Consider the following 18,556-nt stretch of genomic DNA (forward strand, 5'->3'; position numbering starts at 1 on the left):
AATGCACAACAGAGTGAACCTCAGCTATTATCTTAATATAATTTTTATACTTTTATTTTCTAATGGAGTTTTAAACCCTGTATAAATACAACGGTTTTCTTTCAGTTATAGCTGGATTATTATTAGCATTACGTATCATTTCCAAAGGCTAGGCCCTAACATGCACACTAAATATATGTAGTAAAGTTTAATACCTTCACTAAACCTTGTTCGATGTAAAACTGTAAGTCAAGATTAGTAGCTTTATTACTTTCTAGCAATAAGTCAGGTAACATTGTATGGGCATAACAAGAGTTAAATCCTTAAACCTAAATTCATTACCAAACTAAATAATGGGAATGCTTAAAACTACATACATGTGCTTTTTTTTTTAATTTGCTAAGAGGAAAAAAATTGGATTTCTTTCAACTTTAAATCAAGGTAAGTTCCAAAAATCAAAATCCACCAAAAGGCACATATTAAACAATAGTTTTGTCACCAAATCTAAATAAATTGGTACAAAATACCCTGAGATTATTCAACACCACTTCCCCTTGTTCTCGTTCAACTGCCACCATACATTCAAATACTCACATTCCACATATAATATTCAATACCAATATATCCTTAAAGGCTATTCTCCCGCCCCCATATTTCTTTATCACCTTACCCCATTCTGTGCCATCCCCTGAACTCCGTGCTTCTCCAGCTCCTTCACCATCTTCAGCTGTCACTAAAAAATCAAATTCTTTCAGTGCTTCCTCAGTATCAGGATCATCAGTTAGGTCAGCAGCTAAACCTTCATTACCTATCTGTAAATGGAACATAAGCCAAGAATTACTTTTATCCTAGATTTTAAAGGGGTCCTTTATATGATGTCACACAATTATCTTTATACTTGCACTCCCATTTTTAAATTACTTATATAAAATTTTAGATTTTCCATTTATTTCACCAATTCCCAAATATATGCATATAAATGGCAAATATAAATTTCTTAACAGTGTCTTGTGAAGATTACTGTAAGATGTGATGCAAGTAATCTGGTAGCAAAAAAAAATGGTAGTTAAAAAATGGTTAAAATAATAATCAAAAGTAGTTCACTTCTTTAATTATAATAGGATCACAATTACCCCTATTTATAGGCCCTTTTACTCACTCACATTCTGATAATACATTGTGTTGAATTGACTTCACTCACTGAGAACCGCACATGTAGTCCATAATTCACAAGGTTCTGGCATGGTTAATATAATAAGAATATAAACTGATCTTAAGTCAATAGCTGTGATAATAATAGTGCTTTGCCTCCCAAGATAAAAAAAAAAAAAGGAGGGGGGATCTCTCCATTTACCCATGTTACACACATGAGTATGCTGCATACATGAAATGTGAAAGGAAGGCTGAAAACTGCTTTAATAGCCTAAAAACTTTTAAGGAACAAGAACATTATTATAATATCCCAAGAAAACAAAACTTAACCCATGTACTTTTTTTTAGATACATGAAATACTCTATACTACTGTGGTAATTCATAAATGGATCATCTAATTTGTGTATACTCTTATAGCTAACACACATCACAGATAAAATTGATAACTCAGTTTCTTAGATTATGAGGAAAAGCAAATTTTTATTAATCCTTATCAAAGAACAAGAATGTAGACACATACATTTATAATCTATAGTTTAGTCCCTCACCCAGGGTGGGAGTATCCCCACTGCAGCTTCACTTTATTTATCACCTATGTACTGTATATGAAAAGACAGACTTCAGCAGTGATTCTTAAATGTAGCAGGAGTGGATAAGGTGGGGTTTTTTTTTTTTTTTTAAAGTTTCAAAGTGCCAGACTAGTTCTATTAAAAAAACACCCCTTTTTGCCATTTAGTGAATGATACAGCAAATAATAATTTCTACTATAGGTGGGTAATAGTAAGAACTGACAATATATAAAACTTTCAGTCGAGATGATAAAATAAAAAATAATCATCACTCCTAATGTAACTTAAGACATCTTGAAAATTTCTACTCCAAATATATGTGTGTATGTATTTTAGCCTATAAAAATTAAAAACTGAGTTCCTACTTTGTGTTTATTCATCCGATGTTTATCTTTTCCTTCTGGGATCCCTTCAATCATGTCATTTTCCTCTTCTTCATCACTGTCATCAGCATTTTCTAAAAAATTGAATGTCTCAAGAACATCACCAGAGGGCCTGTCAAAGGGGACAAAGATGAATCCAAATATTCCAATGGTTAATTCTAATATTTCTTTGTTTCCTATTTTAAAACAGTACTTGAAAGTAGTATAGAGATTCAAATGATAACCTATTTATAATATATTGCCTAAGTATTTTACCCAAGAAAATAATGTTTTGAAGACTGTTAGTTTTCTGACTAAAGTAAATGTGACTGTTTTGTTAAGTTTCTCTTTGAGTAATTACTGTGTCAAAATCTTATAGTAACAGACACTCAAATGTGGTCTTATTTCTCCAAATAAAGCCATCATAAGCAAGCAAGTAAACTTAGCATTTCTTATAGCTCTACAACCTCTTACAGAGGTCCAAATGTCTGAAGACTAAAATCTGCCCAGATTTAAAGTTACGGGGTAAATCAGATACAGATATTCCAATCCATTTCATAGACTTTCTTACCTACAAAACGGGATTCTTAATATACTAAAGAAATACTTTCTTCAAGTCTTTGAGACTTTTAATAGGTAATAATGATTTAATGGGTAATAATTTAATTTAAATTTAATAATTTAATAAATTAAATAATTTAATAATTAATAATAATTTAATAAATTTAATAAAATTTAATAATTCATATAAATTTAAAATAATTTAATAGGTAATAATGGTCGCTTATTTTAATCTACCTATGAAGTCATTTTTTAAACTGTAACTTGAGTCCCTTCTCTATGTACAAAAAAGGGTTTTCAAATAGCTGTTTAATATCTAATAACAAAGCAAGAGATAACAAATAAATAACAAAGCAAGAGAACAGTGAATATAATAAACAAATAAATAACAAAGTATTCGTTATTTATATATAAATATATATAAATATAATATATATATTTATTTATAATATTTATAATTTATAATATATATTTATAATATATATAAATATATATTATATATTATATATACATATTATATATTATATATATAAATATAATAAACAAATAAATAACAAAGCAAGAGAACAGTGAAAATTTCAGCCCAACAAAGACTTACACAATAAAAGTCTCTGCTCTACCATTAACTAGATGACTGAATTTGGCCAACTTAAACCTTTTAGCTCCAATTTCTTTACCTGTAAACTGTTTGGGTTGAACTAGATGATCTTTTGGTACCAAAAAGAGTAACAATCTAAAATACAATTCAGACTTTTTTTTTTTTTTGAAGGGGGCAGGGCCTAGAGGGGCAAAGAGAGAGAGAGAGAAAGAGAATCTTAAGCAGGCTCCATGTCCAGTGTGGAGCCCCCAATGCAGGGCTTGATTCTCACGACCCTGAAATCATGACCCGAGCTGAAATCAACAGAAGACGGGGTCACCTGGGTGGCTCAGTCTGGTGAGCATCTGACTCTTGGTATTAGCTCAGGGCATGATCTCAGGGTTGTGAGAGCAACCCCTGTATCAGACTCCACACAAGTGCAGAGTCTGCTTCGGATTCTCCCACTCCCTCTTCCCAAGTGCAGATACCCCCTCTCTCTAAAATAAACCAAAATCTTAAAAAAAAAAAAAAAAAAAAGAATAAGACACTTAACCAACTGAGCCACCCAGCCACCCTAATTCAGACTATTTTTTAACATAGCATAGGATTTTAATAGGTCTGCTATATACTCTACCTAATCCAGCTCATTGTTTAAGGACCTGCATAAAAACTGAATGTAGAGAGAGATGGTTTTCCAAATACAAATCAGTAAAACAAAGAAACTACCACAGTAACACAACACACACTTTCAGCTCAATTATTTACAGTATGTCTTAACATCTGGGGATTAAACGAAAAGCAAAAAGGTAAGTGGCAAAACTGGTACATTAATGACAGAAAAATAGAAACTAGGACATTTAAGATATGAGAATTCCATTTCAAACTCTCACAAATTAAGTAGTACTGTCCCTGGATAGAAATGTCTGTCTATAGGGGTGCCCGGGTAGCACAGTTAGTTAAGCGTCTGCCTTCGGCTCAGGTCATGATCCCACGGTCCTGGAATCAAGTCCCATGTTGGGCTCCCTGCTCATCAGGGAGCCTGCTTCGCCCTTTCCTTCTGTCCCCCCACTTATGCTTGCTCTCTCTCCCTCTAGTTCTCTCCTTCTCTCAAATAAATAAATACAATCTTAAAAACTAAAAAAAAAAAAAGAGATGTCTCTAAAGTGAAAATCATGTTTTAAGTTTCTAAAACTGTATTTTTTTTTAAACTGTATTTTTTAAATATGACTTTATTTGTCAGAGAGAGAGAGAGCACAAGCAGGGGAAGCTGAGGCAGAAGGAAAAGCAGGCTCCTTGCTGAGCAAGGAGCCCGATGTGGGACTCGATCCCAAGATCGTGGGATCATGATCCAAGCCCACGGCAGACGCTGAACCAACTGAGCCACCCAGGCATCTCTTTAAAATTGTATTTCATCACAGCAATACACATGGATGGCTTTAAAAGACAAATAGAACACAATCCATAAAAGAAAATGAATCAGACTTTCCAATATTAAAAACTTTGTTCTTCAAAAGACAGTGTTAGGGGAACTTAAAGAAAAGCATACAGACTGGGAGAAAATATTTGCAAGTCATGTATTTTATGAAGACAACCTGTGTCCATAATACATAAAAGAACACTTATATAACAGTAACAAATAAAAACAATAAAAAATGGGAACATTATTCAAACAGACACTGTATCAAAAGATGCGTAGATGGCATAAACTGATGGTCAACATCATTACTCTTTAGGAAAATGAAAATTAAAGCCACCACAGACTATGAAAGGTCTGAGACTTTAACCTACTTGCATGCTAACATACTGTTTCTTTTGAGATGCTTCTTTTTAGCATTCATGATGATGGCCTTTGTATTTTTATTTTTTTACTAATTTTATAGTGTAATTGGGACGAATCCTTTCAATCTGGAAACATCCTTAAAAATTAACAATCTATAAATTTATTCCAGAAAAATTTCTTTTGTTACTAATTTAATTATCTTTTCAAGACCATTTTACCTGTTCTCTCTGGAACTCCTAGTCAGATGTTGGCCCTACTGATCTTTGAATTTACCTCTTTTCAGTCCTACTTCTTCTTTCCCCTTTTCTCTTTTCGGAGGGTGATCGTGGGGGGGGGGGGTGATTCTTTAATCTTATCCTCCAAGTTTTATATGGATATTACTTCTATCACACCTTTTAATCTCTAACAGCTCTTTTTTGATTTCTGATTGAACCTTTTCTTAGAGCTTTTTAAATTTAAGTTCAATTAATTAACATATAGTGTATTATTAATTTCAGAGGTAGAGTTCAGTGATTCATCAGTCTTATATAATACTCAGTGCTCATTACACCTCATGCCCTCCTTAATGTCCATCACTAAATAACATCCCACTTGTTTTGCAGAGGTATTATCTTCTCTCAATCTTTTCAGAAGAGTATATATAGTTTTGAAAATCTGCTCCCTGTTTTGAGTTCCTTTTTTCTTTGGCTCCCTGGTTTCCAATTTCCATAGTAAAGTTTCTCCTGAAATGTTCACCTTTAAGAGTGAGGCACCAAAAAAAAAAAAAAAAAGAAAGAAAGAAAGTGAGGCACCAAAGGCTAACTGTATGTACTGAGTACATGGGTGAGGTTTGCCAAAGTGACTGGTTTCACTTCTGCATGAAAGAACAGAGCCTCACCATTTCACCAGCAGATCCCAATTCTCAGTATCATTAAGTCTTTCCTATTTATGTGATAAATTTCAACATTCTGCCTAGACGGGATATAAGACCCACTGCCAATATACCAGAAGCCAAATACTAGAAGAAAACAGGAGTCTCACTGCTCAGCTGGAGATTCGTATAATCCTCCTGTTTCCAGTTAAGTAGATTCTATCCTAGAGTTGCTTTATATCTTAAGAAATCAGAAATCAGGGGTGCCCGGGTGGCTCAGCAGGTTAAGCGTCTGCCTTTGGCTCAGGTCATGATCTCGGGGTCCTGGGATCGAGCCCCGCATCGAGCTGTCAGCGGGAAGCCTGCTTCCCCCTCTCTCTCTACCTGCCTCTCTGCCTCCTTGTGATCTCTCTCTCTCTCTCTCTGTCAAATAAATAAATAAAATCTTTAAAAAAAAAAAATCAGAAATCATGGAACTTCACTGGAAAATATACCACCACAGGTGGAGGGGTGTTCAGCTTGCTACACAAGATAAAAGAGATCTGAGATTCTAACGACCTCTTACATAAACTTTAAACCAATACTCCAATCATAACCCCTCTAAACCCAATCCAGATGTATCTGATACTTCTAATTCCTTAGCCTTTAGAGCTCTGCTGGCATTTTAAGACTTTAATTGGCTTGTTCCTTTTATTATTGCTCCTGAATGTCCCTAGATTTAAGGCATGTGATATTCCTACATTTTCTTTCCAGCCTCCAAAACTGTTAAATGCTCCCTATCTGATGAATATTATCCTCCACACTCTTGCCAACTTTTCAGATTGTTAAACTCACCCTATCTGGATGTATGGTACATCTTCGCATTCTTTCTACATATTCAGTTTTTTGTTCTTTTGCGTTAATGCGTTTTTAAAAAGTCTTTAACTGTAATTTTAACAGAGGTTCCAGAAAGCACATAACTAAAATGTGGCTTTTTAAATCCATGATGCTTAAGCAAAAGTCTTTGTCTATGGATTTTGTAATAGTTTTTTTTTCATTGCCAACTATATATTTATTATCCTCTCTCACTGTAAAAAGAAAATCAACAGAATAAGAAAATTAAGGTGGCTCAGTTGGTTAAGCAACTGCATTCGGCTCAGGTCATGATCCCAGAATCCCAAGATCAAGTCCCGCATCGGGCTCCCAGCTCCACAGGGAGCCTGCTTCTCCCTCTGACCTTTTCCACTCTCATGCTCTTTCTCACTCTCTCTCTCTCAAATAAATAAATAAAATCTTTTAAAAACAAAATTAAAATGTCCACATGAAGAGAAAATAAAACGGAAGCCAAGGGCAAGGTTGGTTAAGTAAAAGGCTAAAAGTCAGCCAGGGGTGAGGAAGCACGTCTGCAGGGCACAAATATGGCAAGAATCCAAACAGAGTAAAAAGAGAAAGAGAGCAACTACGGGAGGTTCACAGGTAAATCAAACCAATTACTAAGAAGCAGCAAAGATTTTCCAGTTGCAAGATCTAAGAGAACTCTGTGCTCCTTGAATCCTCATAAAGTAGATGCTTTGTGACATGATGCACTGTGCATTCAAAACACCCCCCTCCCCAATAAACCAACAAATACAAGAGTGACATTCACTCAGCAGAATCTAGTAAACATTACCCTGGTAGGGTCACATTTTAATAGGATACACAGTATTCCACCACAACTAGCACTTACTATGTTCTAAACACTTCCCTATTAATTCATTTCTTCTTCACATTAACCTTATCATCACTATTTTACCAATGAGGAAACTGAGGTACAGGAAGGTTAAGTACCTTGCCCAAAGTCATAACTAATAAGTGGCAAAGTCACAATTTAAACCTAGTCAGTCTTCCTCAGAATTCACATTCTAAACCATTAAACCTCTAATAATATGATCTAAAATTTGCCACTGCTCTGTTAAACATTAAGATTACCTCTAACTTTTTACTATTATAAATAAGAATGTGATAAACATCCTTCTACTAAAATCTCAACATGTTAGATCATTTTTCTCGTTCCTAGTTTTCAAAGGCCCGAATAATAGCTGAACCACACATACCTGCATTAGTGCAGATTCAGAATACATAAGTATACTCATTAAGATGGAAGTCAGCCTTGATTAAGAACAACTATTACCTAAACATCTGTGGACACATGAATGGAACAAGAAAATGTGGTATATACATGCAGTGGAATATTATTTAGCCAAAAAAGAAGGAAATCTTGTCATATGCTACAACACGCTAAATCTTCATGACATTATGCTAAGTGAAATAAGGCAGTCAAAGAAGGACAGACACTACATGATTCCACTTACATGAAGTACTTAAAGCAGTCACTCATAGAAACAGAGAGTTGAATGGTGGTTGCCAGGGGCTGGTAGGAGGAGGAAATAGGGAATTGCTATTTGATAGGTATAGAGTTTCAGTCATGAAAGATGAAAAAGTTCTAGAGGTGTACTCTATAACATTGTGCTTATGGTTAACAATACTGCACTATACACTTAAAAAATTGCGAAGAGGATAGATCTCATGTTATGTGATTTTTTTTTTAAACACAATAGAAAAGAAACCTATTAAAGTCTTAATCTTGCAAAGGCAAGGAGCTTTACAAGAAGATTAAGTCTGGTGTGGAAATTTAATTCAGATTCAGGTGTGCTAAACTGCATTCCTCTAAATATTTATAAATTCTATGAACTACTCAGCCTGATTAGCTAACAAGCTTAAAAATGCATAATACTTTTGCTTTTTCTCTTATACCACAAAAATATTCTGTGCTTCCTGAAATACAGAGTAAAGAAAATAAGAGCTCTATTTGATGTCAAATGTTACTGAAGAGACCTTATTTCTCGGAAATAAAACCCCTAAAGCAAAGGTTTATGTTAACTTGAAATTTTCAGTACATATTTTAAACAAAAGCATAATGTCATGAAAATACAGCAAAGGTAAGAAATAATGCTAGTTTATAAACAATACATAGCATTCATTTCTTAAGCTCTAAAGGAATTCAAGGAACTCATTTTGCTTCTTTCCGTTCTCTTTTTCTTTTCTATGTCCTTCCAACCTATGTTTCCAAGGTGACATCTAGTGGTTAAAAAAAAAATTCTACCTACTTATTAACACCTTGCATTTATCAAGTCTGTATTAACCAAAGGTACGTCTGACAGACAAAAAACATCAAAGGTGATGAGGATGTGAAGAAATTTCTGGTGGGAATGTAAAATAGTTTACCCCACTTTGGAAAAGAGTTTGGAACTTCCTTGACAAGGAATGGATAAACAAAATGTGATATATCCATAGAACAGAGTATTACTTGGCAATAAAAAAGAATGAATTACTGACACATGGATGAAGCTTAAAAAACATTATGCTAAGGTAAAGAAGCCACTCACAAAATAACCATTTATATGAAATGTTCAGAATAAGGAATCTATAGAAACAAAGTAGATTAGTGGTTGCCTAGGGTTGGTAGTGAAATGAGTGCAGAGCAGAATGGGGAGTGTTGGCCAATGAGTTTGGGGTTCCTTTTGGGAATGATGAATATTTTCAAAACTAAGATTGTGGTGATGGCTGAGAGATTGAATATCCTAAAAATAAACTACATACTTTAAATGGCAGAAATGTACAGTATGTGAATTTTATCTCAGTAAAGACATTAAATTTTAAAAAGTATTAACTGATGGCTTTCTGACAGCAAACATAACACAAAACCTTGTTTCTTTCACACTTGTGTGTAAATGACCATTGCTACTCTAGTTATAGAGTACTATTATAATTTATTGAAAATACCCTATCAAAAATTTAAATCATGATGTTAAAGTAGCTCTGAACTACATGAAATTACTCTTAAACTGAAATTTAAATTCTGCACCTATTTCAGAACTATAGGCAATTTCTTGGTATCAAAACTTAAGAGAGATCAATTTAAATTTGCCCATGGTACCATGCAGGAGGGAAAAAGTCTTTAAATCTGAACTCTACCTGCTTTAAAAATTAACAAAAGTAACATGTTAAAGAGATTCATAGTATCCATTATATAACCAATGTTAACCTATAAGTACAGATCATACCTTTTGATTTCTTGTCCTTTTTGCTTAGGAGATTCACCTCCATTCAGGATCTGTTCTAAGTTCTTTGTTTCTACTGATCCATTTGGTTCTGAATTGGATAGTCCAAGTAATGACCTTACCCGCTGAGACCGTACATCTAATATTGTATCTGTGTAACCTACTTCCTGAAGATATCTATAAGAGAAAATTTAAAATATTAAAACTCATATATTAAGACCTACAAACTTGTTAACTCAAAATCATATCAAGGAATTTCAGGAAAAAACATAAATCTCTAAAATATAATCTTCCTTTGCCACAAAACCTTCTTCTCTATAGAATAGTTCCAATTCTAAGAGAACAAGGCCAATTATAAACCAAAATTTAATTAAGAAAGCATATAGTATGCTAACACTAATTAAGGGACAATTATCGTGAAACCTAAAAAGCCCAAGAACCTTAAAAAGCTTTAGGAGTTGATGGTATATTTAAAAAAAAAAAAAAAAGTCCAAAAAGTGGTAAAAAATGAGTAGAACTAAACCTCAGTACTGCAACACTCTAAGTTTAAACCTGGGTTCTTAGCCAGAGGATGATGCACAGGTTAGTTCTTCTTCTAGGACCTAAAATCTGGTACTGATACTTTCTTTGTATCTAACTTAGGATCCAGGATGAGATCTGAAAAGAAGAAAGGGACTAGATTATGACATAATACATAATGGGTCATGAATGGCTTTGTGTGATGAAGAATTTCTTCTAGAAGTATTTGACAGGCTAAGGATGTTAAAAGAGTCTTAGACACTACTGGCAAAGAACGAAAGATTTTTAGGTGAAAGCCAATGATAGGGAAATTGGTTAGAACACTACTAAAACAGGGACGCCTGGGTGGCTCAGTTGGTTAAGCGGGTGCCTTCGGCTCAGGTCATGATCCCAGCGTCCTGGGATCAAGTTCCACATCAGGCTCCTTGCTCGGCGGGGAGCCTGCTTCTCTCTCTGCCTCTGCCTGCCACTCTGTCTGCCTGTGCTCGCTCTCTCTCTCTAACAAATAAATTACAAAAAAAAAATCTTTAGAACACTACTAAAACAGCAAGAAATAAAACTGAAGCTAATAAATGTGAGAAAAATAAGTAAGATATAATCTTAGAGACATGGTACACAAATAAATATGGCAGCAGAATGTAAGGAGATGGGCGCCTGGGTGGCTCAGTGGGTTAAGCCTCTGCCTTTGGCTCAGGTCATGATCTCAGGGTCCTGGGATCAAGCCCCGCATTGGGCTCTCTGCTCAGTGGGGAGTCCTCTTCTCCCTCTCTCTCTGCCTCTCTACTTGTGATCTCTCTCTCTGTGTCAAATAAATAAATAAAATATTTTTATAAAAAAAGAATGTAAGGAGATAAAAGAATTTTAGAAAATTTTCAGATTTCTAACATAGATGGTGGTTCTAGTCAATGAAATGAAGAATAAGGTGTCCAAATCTGGTTTATACAGTAACTATCACATAATCATGTAGTATCTATGAAAGTGACAACATTTACTAGGCACAATAATAAAAAAGGTCAAAGCTCAGAAGAGACTGGACTCAGTATATAGATTTGAGAGTCATCAGTGTTAACGGTACTTAAAACCATGGATTTTAATGAAGTTACACTGAGAGAAAACTCTGGAACAGAAAGCCTGGGGACACAGACATCTTAAGGACTAGAAAAATAAGAGAAAATCAAAGAAAATTAAAAGAAAGCACTTGAGAAATAAGGGTGGGAAATGACAGCAGAGATTAAGTAAGAAAAAAGGCTCAAAAAAGAATGAATAGTTAATGTCAAATGCTTCCAAAAGATCAAATAGGAACAAAAAAAGTCTCTTAAGTATGTTTGTGAGTAGCTTCAGTCTGGTATCAAAGTAGAAAACAGAGTACATAGCTGAGAAATGAACAAGGAAAACTACAGAGATAAACTCTTCTCAGTTTATAGAGATAAACTATTCTCAGGGAAAGAGGTGGAGAGACAGAATACTAATCCAGACAATAACATTAGGTTTTTATAAGAGAAATACTGTACAACCGATTTCTCTACTAAGAGAAAGAGTGCTCTAAGAGTGCTACTGCACTCTTCTAAAAACTGCAATTCTCGGGCACCTGGGTGGCTCAGTTGGTTGAGCAACTGCCTTCGGCTCAGGTCATGATCCCGGACTTCCGGGATCGAGTCCCACATTGGGATCCCAGCTCCTTGGGGAGTCTGCTTCTCCCTCTGACCTTCTCCTCTCTCATACTCTCTCTCACTCATTCTCTCTCAAATAAATAAATAAAATCTTAAAAAAAAAAAACAAAACTGCAATTCTCTTTTTTGGGGGAACAAATGCCATCACACTCTAACCATGTGGTCTGAATGAGCAGCCAAGATCTCACACAACTAGGTAAAAATAATTGACTCACAGGCATTTATTTGATCAAGTAAGCCAATTCTGACTTTCAGTAGAAAAGATTAAAACTGATATACAGAGGAGAAGAAAACCAGAGAGTAAGAACGTATCATGGTTGTTTCCATTCCCTAAGAAGTCCTCAGGTATATGTCAGCTCTTGTCTTCTGGATACTCAGTTATTCAGAACTTTCCTCAATTCTGCTAGCTACTCTAGCATCCTTCCAAAGACTAATCTGTTTTACCAAAGCTTGTTGAAGTTTTAGTCACTAAGAGTTTGGACTGGTAGTTTCAAGAGTTTGAATGAAACATCAGAAACTAAAGTGATAAATTTGAGGTTTAAATACATCTACAGAAAGGAAAGCATAAAGTTAAGGGTCTTCTCACCTGACAGCCTTCATATTTTCAGTGAAGTAGAACTTGAGGTGCTCTAATAAGTAAGGGAGAATGGGCTGAGATATGGTAAAAGTTTAGAGTTATCTACTGAGGGTAAGGGAAGCAGGACATGGCCAGGGTTATGGAGAAAGGCTCCCTACAATGTTTGTATAGGAAAGTAAGAATATGTAAGGGCATTCAGAGGACTCTGTGATTTTTCTCCAAGATTTAATTAGAAACAGAAGAAGCAGACAGGAAGACTGAACTGGGGGTGGGATACTGCGGGTATAGTAAAATGACTGGTGGGAGAGGGTTAAGAGAGGGCACCAAGAAAGCGAGGGGTACTAGCAAAAGGGTAATGGATGATTGGTCTAAGCTGGAACTAGGTAAAAATAAAAATAAGAAAAGCCCACATCAACAAATAAACAAAATAAAACCAACCAGAGCTAAAGGAGCCAAAGGGGAAAATTAAAGTATATGTGCTGCTGAAGCGAGCACAAGGGGAAAATTAAAGTAATCAAGAATCTAAGGTAGTGGGGCGCCTGGGTGGCTCAGTGGGTTAAGCTGCTGCCTTCGGCTCAGGTCATGATCTCAGGGTCCTGGGATCGAGTCCCGCATCGGGCTCTCTGCTCAGCAGGGAGCCTGCTTCCCTCTCTCTCTCTCTGCCTGCCTCTCTGCCTACTTGTGATCTCTCTCTGTCAAATAAATAAATAAAATCTTAAAAAAAAAAAAAAAGAATCTAAGGTAGAATCAAGGTAAGGTCAGAGAGCAAACAACATGGGAATTGGGGTGGAAAAGGTGGAATATAAGACAAATGTTGGATCATGGAATATTCCAGAGTAAGGTAGTCCTAGGTAATAACAAGATGAAGGGTCTGACCACATTTTACTGGGTTACTGAAGTGAAGTTAAACATCTATATAGTTGAGAAGTTTGAATAATTGTAAATTACCCAGCATATTAGTATTACACAGGTACCAAAGCTTTAAAAACATATGGCCAAAAAACAAATAGATTAAAGATAATAAGATATGCCACATAATTACTTCTAATACAGCAAAGAATTCAAACATAAAAAAAAAAAGAATTCAAACATCAAAATGTCCCTCAAAAATTCAAGTAAAAAGCAGGATTTGGCAAGCCACTTATGAAAGGTTTCAGATAACCCGTTGAATTCCTCTATAAACCAGTAATACTCCTACTTAACCCAAGTTTGTGAATTCTGCACTGATGGGAATGAGAGTATCCTCAAGTATGAACTCTATATTGTTTTTATTCTTGCCTTCTAGTCATCCAGTTTTTATGACATTCTACCCCACAAATAAGAAAACATCATCATCCTGAGTAGTGTTCAAAGGAACATTCAGAGGAGACAAACTTCAAAAAGATCCAATAGTCTAATAAAGCAAGAAAGCAATATGAAAACTCTACACACTGTCCTATTATCAAACAATTTTTAACTTGCAAGTGACTGAATATAAGCACTTTCATATCTAGATCTCTAAAGAAAGCTGAAAATGAACCATTACTTACTGTCTTAACAGCTGTCTGCCTTGCTTCCATGTTAACTGGCTATTCTGAGGTGCTGTGGGAGCTTCTGTGTCTTTGGTTTCTTCTAAAAATTAACACACACACAAACACACACACAAAAAAACCAGATGATTTCATAGGCATTATTTCAAGTCTTGAGAAAATATTGCCGAAGTTCTCCCAGGGATAAATTCCCACAAAATATAACTAAATATTTTATAAAGAACAGAAGTAAATTAAGAACTATTAAGTATTTACTGTGGGTCACTCATTTTAAATGTGTTTATCCCAATAACTTACACAACTCAGGTATGACCCTCCTTGTTTTAACATCGGGAAAACCCAAGAGTACATAAACTCTACTAGAGATTCAAAAACCAAAATATTAGGCTTTGAAATGAAATGCTAAAAAATAAATGTTTTTAACTACCAGAATTCTGCTGGGTTGAGTGCTTTCAAAATTAAAAGGCTGTATTTAATACTTACTTAAGCATTCAAAATCAGCACTTAGGAAACTTTATATATATAAAACCAGTGAATAACTTAATTTTGAGTCTGTATCAGTTAACTTTAAGTAGGTATCATAACATATCATATAATCAACTTCAGTTTGAGAATTAAAACTTAAACCAGAAAATAGTTCCTACTATAATTAAAAAGTCATATTTTATTCTGGGATAAAAGTATATGCATTAAGAGAGAGTTTAATAAATAATACAGGGGTGCCTGGGTGGCTGGCTCAGCCAGTTAAACATCCAACTCTTGATTTTGGCTCGGGTCATGAGACGGAGCCCCATGCTGGGCACCATACTCAGTGTGTGGTTTGCTTCTCTCCTCTCTCTCCTTTGGGCCCCTCTCCCCACTCTCTCTCCCTCAAGCAAATAAATAAACCTTAAAAAAAAAAATATTATAATCTGAAGTGAGTCAAGCTCTCAATAAGTATCCCTAGAGAGAGACTTAAAACTATGTATCAGCACGAATGATATTATAGAAATATTTTCCTATAAAGTCCCATTATGAAAATTAAAATAAAGCAGAGAAGAGAGGATCATAGAAGATCAGCCTTCACACTGAATGTTGAGAACCCTTAGCATGGCTCACAGTTAGGCTCCTAGACTCCTCAAAGTCATGAAAACAAATACTGGTAGCAGGCATTACTTCTCTAACCCTAACAATCCCATTATTAACATCTTTTCATTCTTCCCCTGAACACATGAATTTCTAAGATTTCTAGAAACAATTATTTCATCCTAATAGCTTCTTTATTTTTATTTATAACTTTTTCTATTTCTACCATTTGTTTACCGTATAATTACATATAATACATAACCACTGGAGAAAAAATATATTTTTTAAAAGAATTATAACTGCCTCAAATCCTATCACCAATAGTGTTAGTCCTATTTTTCATCTCAAAATACATACATAAACTTCTTTCTTTAAAAAAAGAGGGGGGGAAAAGGGGGGGCTCAATGTGTGCACTGTAGCATAAGCTGCTTTTGACAATGTATTTGAATATTCTCAACATTCTCTTGATAGTAACAAATAGATTAATATCACAAAATGATTACCTATTATTCCAAAGAAAGTATATGCCTATTTAATTTAGAGTCCACTAATGTTGACTTAGTTTCCACTTTTCCTTATTATAAATAATGCTGCTAAGGATATCCCTGAAGTACATCACAAGCATACAGATCAATGAATTTTTTAACACACCAATGTAACCAGTTCCTCAATGAAGAAACAAAACATTTATCAGCACCCCAAAAGCTTTCCTTGTGCCCTCTTCTAGTCACTAGACACTCCTAAAAAGGGTATCAATACTATCCTGATTTATAAAACCTAGATTAATTTTTTAACTTGATACACACAAAATCGTTTGTATCAATTTTCAGTTTTATGTTACCTGTCCATGTTGTCAAGTGTAGTTACAGTTTGTTTACTTTTGTTGCTAAAGAGCATTCCACTATGCTAAAATATTACACAGTATATGTACCCATTCTAACACTGCAGGTCATTCAAGTTGTTTCCTGATTTTTAATACAACATACTATACACAAGCCTTATGATGAACATATGTATGCCTTTTTTTTTTTTTATCTCTTTTTAATTTTTTATTTTAATAAACATATAATGTATTTTTATCCCCAGGGGTACAGGTCTGTGAATCATCTGGTTTACACATTTCACAGCACTCATCATAGCCCATACCCTCCCCAATGTCCATTTCCCCACCACCCTCTCCCGTCCCCCTTCCCCCCCGCAACCCTCAGTCTGTTTCTTGAGATTGAGTCTTTTATGGTTTGTCTCCCTCCCAATCCCATCTTTTCATTTTTTCTTTTCCTACCTCCCCCCAAACCCCCCCACCTTGCATCTCCCCTTCCTCATATCAAAGAGATCATATGATAGTTATATTTCTCCGATTGACTTATTTCGCTAAGCATGATACCCTCTAGTTCCATCCACGTCGTCGCAAATGGCAAGATTTCATGTCTTTTGATGGCTGCATAGTATTCCATTGTGTATATATACCACATCTTCTTTATCCATTCATCTGTTGATGGACATCTAGGCGCTTTCCACAGTTTGGCTATTGTGGACATTGCTGCTATAAACATTCGGGTGCACGTGCCCCTTCGGAGCACCACGTTTGTATCTTTAGGATATATACCCAGGAGTGCAATTGCTGGGTCGTAGGGTAGCTCTATTTTCAGTTTTTTGAGGAACCTCCACACTGTTTTCCAGAGTGGTTGCACCAGCTTGCATTCCCACCAACAGTGTAGGAGGGTTCCCCTCTCTCCGCATCCTCGCCAGCATCTGTCATTTCTTGACTTGTTAATTTTAGCCATTCTGACTGGTGTGAGGTGGTATCTCATTGTGGTTTTGATTTGTATTTCCCTGATGCCGAGTGATGTGGAGCATTTTTTCATGTGTCTGTTGGCCATCTGGATGTCTTCCTTGCAGAAATGTCTGTTCATGTCCTCTGCCCATTTCTTGACTGGATTATTTGTTCTTTGGGTATTGAGTTTGATAAGCTCTTTATAGATTTTGGATACGAGCCCTTTATCTGATAGGTCGTTTGCAAATATCTTCTCCCATTCTGTCAGTTGTCTTTTGGTTTTGTTTACTGTTTCCTTTGCTGTGCAAAAGCTTTTGATCTTGATGAAATCCCAATAGTTCATTTTTGCCCTTGCTTCTGTTGCCTTTGGCGATGTTCCTAGGAAGAAGTTGCTGCGGTTGAGGTCAAAGAGGTTGCTGCCTCCATTGTCCTCAAGGATTTTGATAGATTCCTTTCGCACATTGAGGTCCTTCATCCACTTTGAGTCTATTTTCGTGTGTGGTGTAAGGAAATAGTCCAATTTCATTTTTCTGCATGTGGCTGTCCAATTTTCCCAGCACCATTTGTTGAAGAGGCTGTCTTTTTTCCATTGGATATTCTTTCCTGCTTTGTCGAAGATTAGTTGACCATAGAGTTGAGGGTCTATTTCTGGGCTCTCTATTCTGTTCCATTGATCTATATGTCTGTTTTTGTGCCAGTACCATACTGTCTTGATGATGACAGCTTTGTAATAGAGCTTGAAGTCTGGAATTGTGATGCCACCGACTTTGGCTTTCTTTTTCAATATTCCTTTGGCTATTCGAGGTCTTTTCTGGTTCCATATAAATTTTAGGATTATTTGTTCTATTTCTTTAAAAAAAATGGATGGGATTTTGATAGGGATTGCATTAAATGTGTAGATTGCTTTAGGTAGAATAGACATTTTCACAATATTTGTTCTTCCAATCCATGAGCATGGAATATTTTTCCATTTCTTTGTGTCTTCCTCAATTTCTTTCATGAGTACTTTATAGTTTTCTGAGTATAGATTCTTTGCCTCTTTGGTTAGATTTATTCCTAGGTATCTTATGGTTTTGGGTACGATTGTAAATGGGACTGACTCCTCAATTTCTCTTTCTTCTGTCTTGTTGTTAGTGTAAAGAAATGCGACTGATTTCTGTGCATTGACTTTATATCCTGACACTTTACTGAATTCCTGTATAAGTTCTAGCAGTTTTGGAGTGGAGCCTTTTGGGTTTTCCACATATAGTATCATATCATCTGCAAAGAGTGATAGTTTGACTTCTTCTTTGCCGATTTGGATGCCTTTAATTTCTTTTTGTTTTCTGATTGCTGAGGCTAGGACTTCTAGTACTATATTGAACAGCAGTGGTGATAACGGACATCCCTGCCGTGTTCCTGACCTTAGCGGAAAAGCTTTCAGTTTTTCTCCATTGAGAATGATATTTGCGGTGGGTTTTTCATAGATGGCTTTGATAATATTGAGGTATGTGCCTTCTATCCCTACACTTT

The 18,556-nt window shown here is 35.4% G+C and overlaps 1 protein-coding gene across 4 annotated transcripts in view; it reads right to left on the bottom strand.

Annotated features, from left to right (window-relative positions):
* Positions 1-18,556, bottom strand: part of STRN3 (striatin 3) — a 127,400-nt gene that overhangs the window by 39,306 nt on the left and 69,538 nt on the right. For 3 of the 4 annotated variants that reach the window (XM_080809058.1, XM_080809059.1, XM_080809057.1), the window contains exons 4-7: positions 14,206-14,287; positions 9,914-10,087; positions 2,067-2,196; positions 650-791 (exon numbers count right to left, since the gene is read on the bottom strand). In XM_080809058.1, coding sequence (XP_080665184.1) covers positions 650-791; positions 2,067-2,196; positions 9,914-10,087; positions 14,206-14,287 — 528 coding nt within the window. The remainder of the gene's footprint in view (positions 1-649; positions 792-2,066; positions 2,197-9,913; positions 10,088-14,205; positions 14,288-18,556) is intronic. The other variant, XM_080809060.1, reaches the window with a different exon arrangement.

The sequence above is a fragment of the Martes martes genome (genome assembly GCF_963455335.1).
Source record: "Martes martes genome assembly, chromosome: 7".
Classification (NCBI taxonomy): domain Eukaryota; kingdom Metazoa; phylum Chordata; class Mammalia; order Carnivora; family Mustelidae; genus Martes; species Martes martes.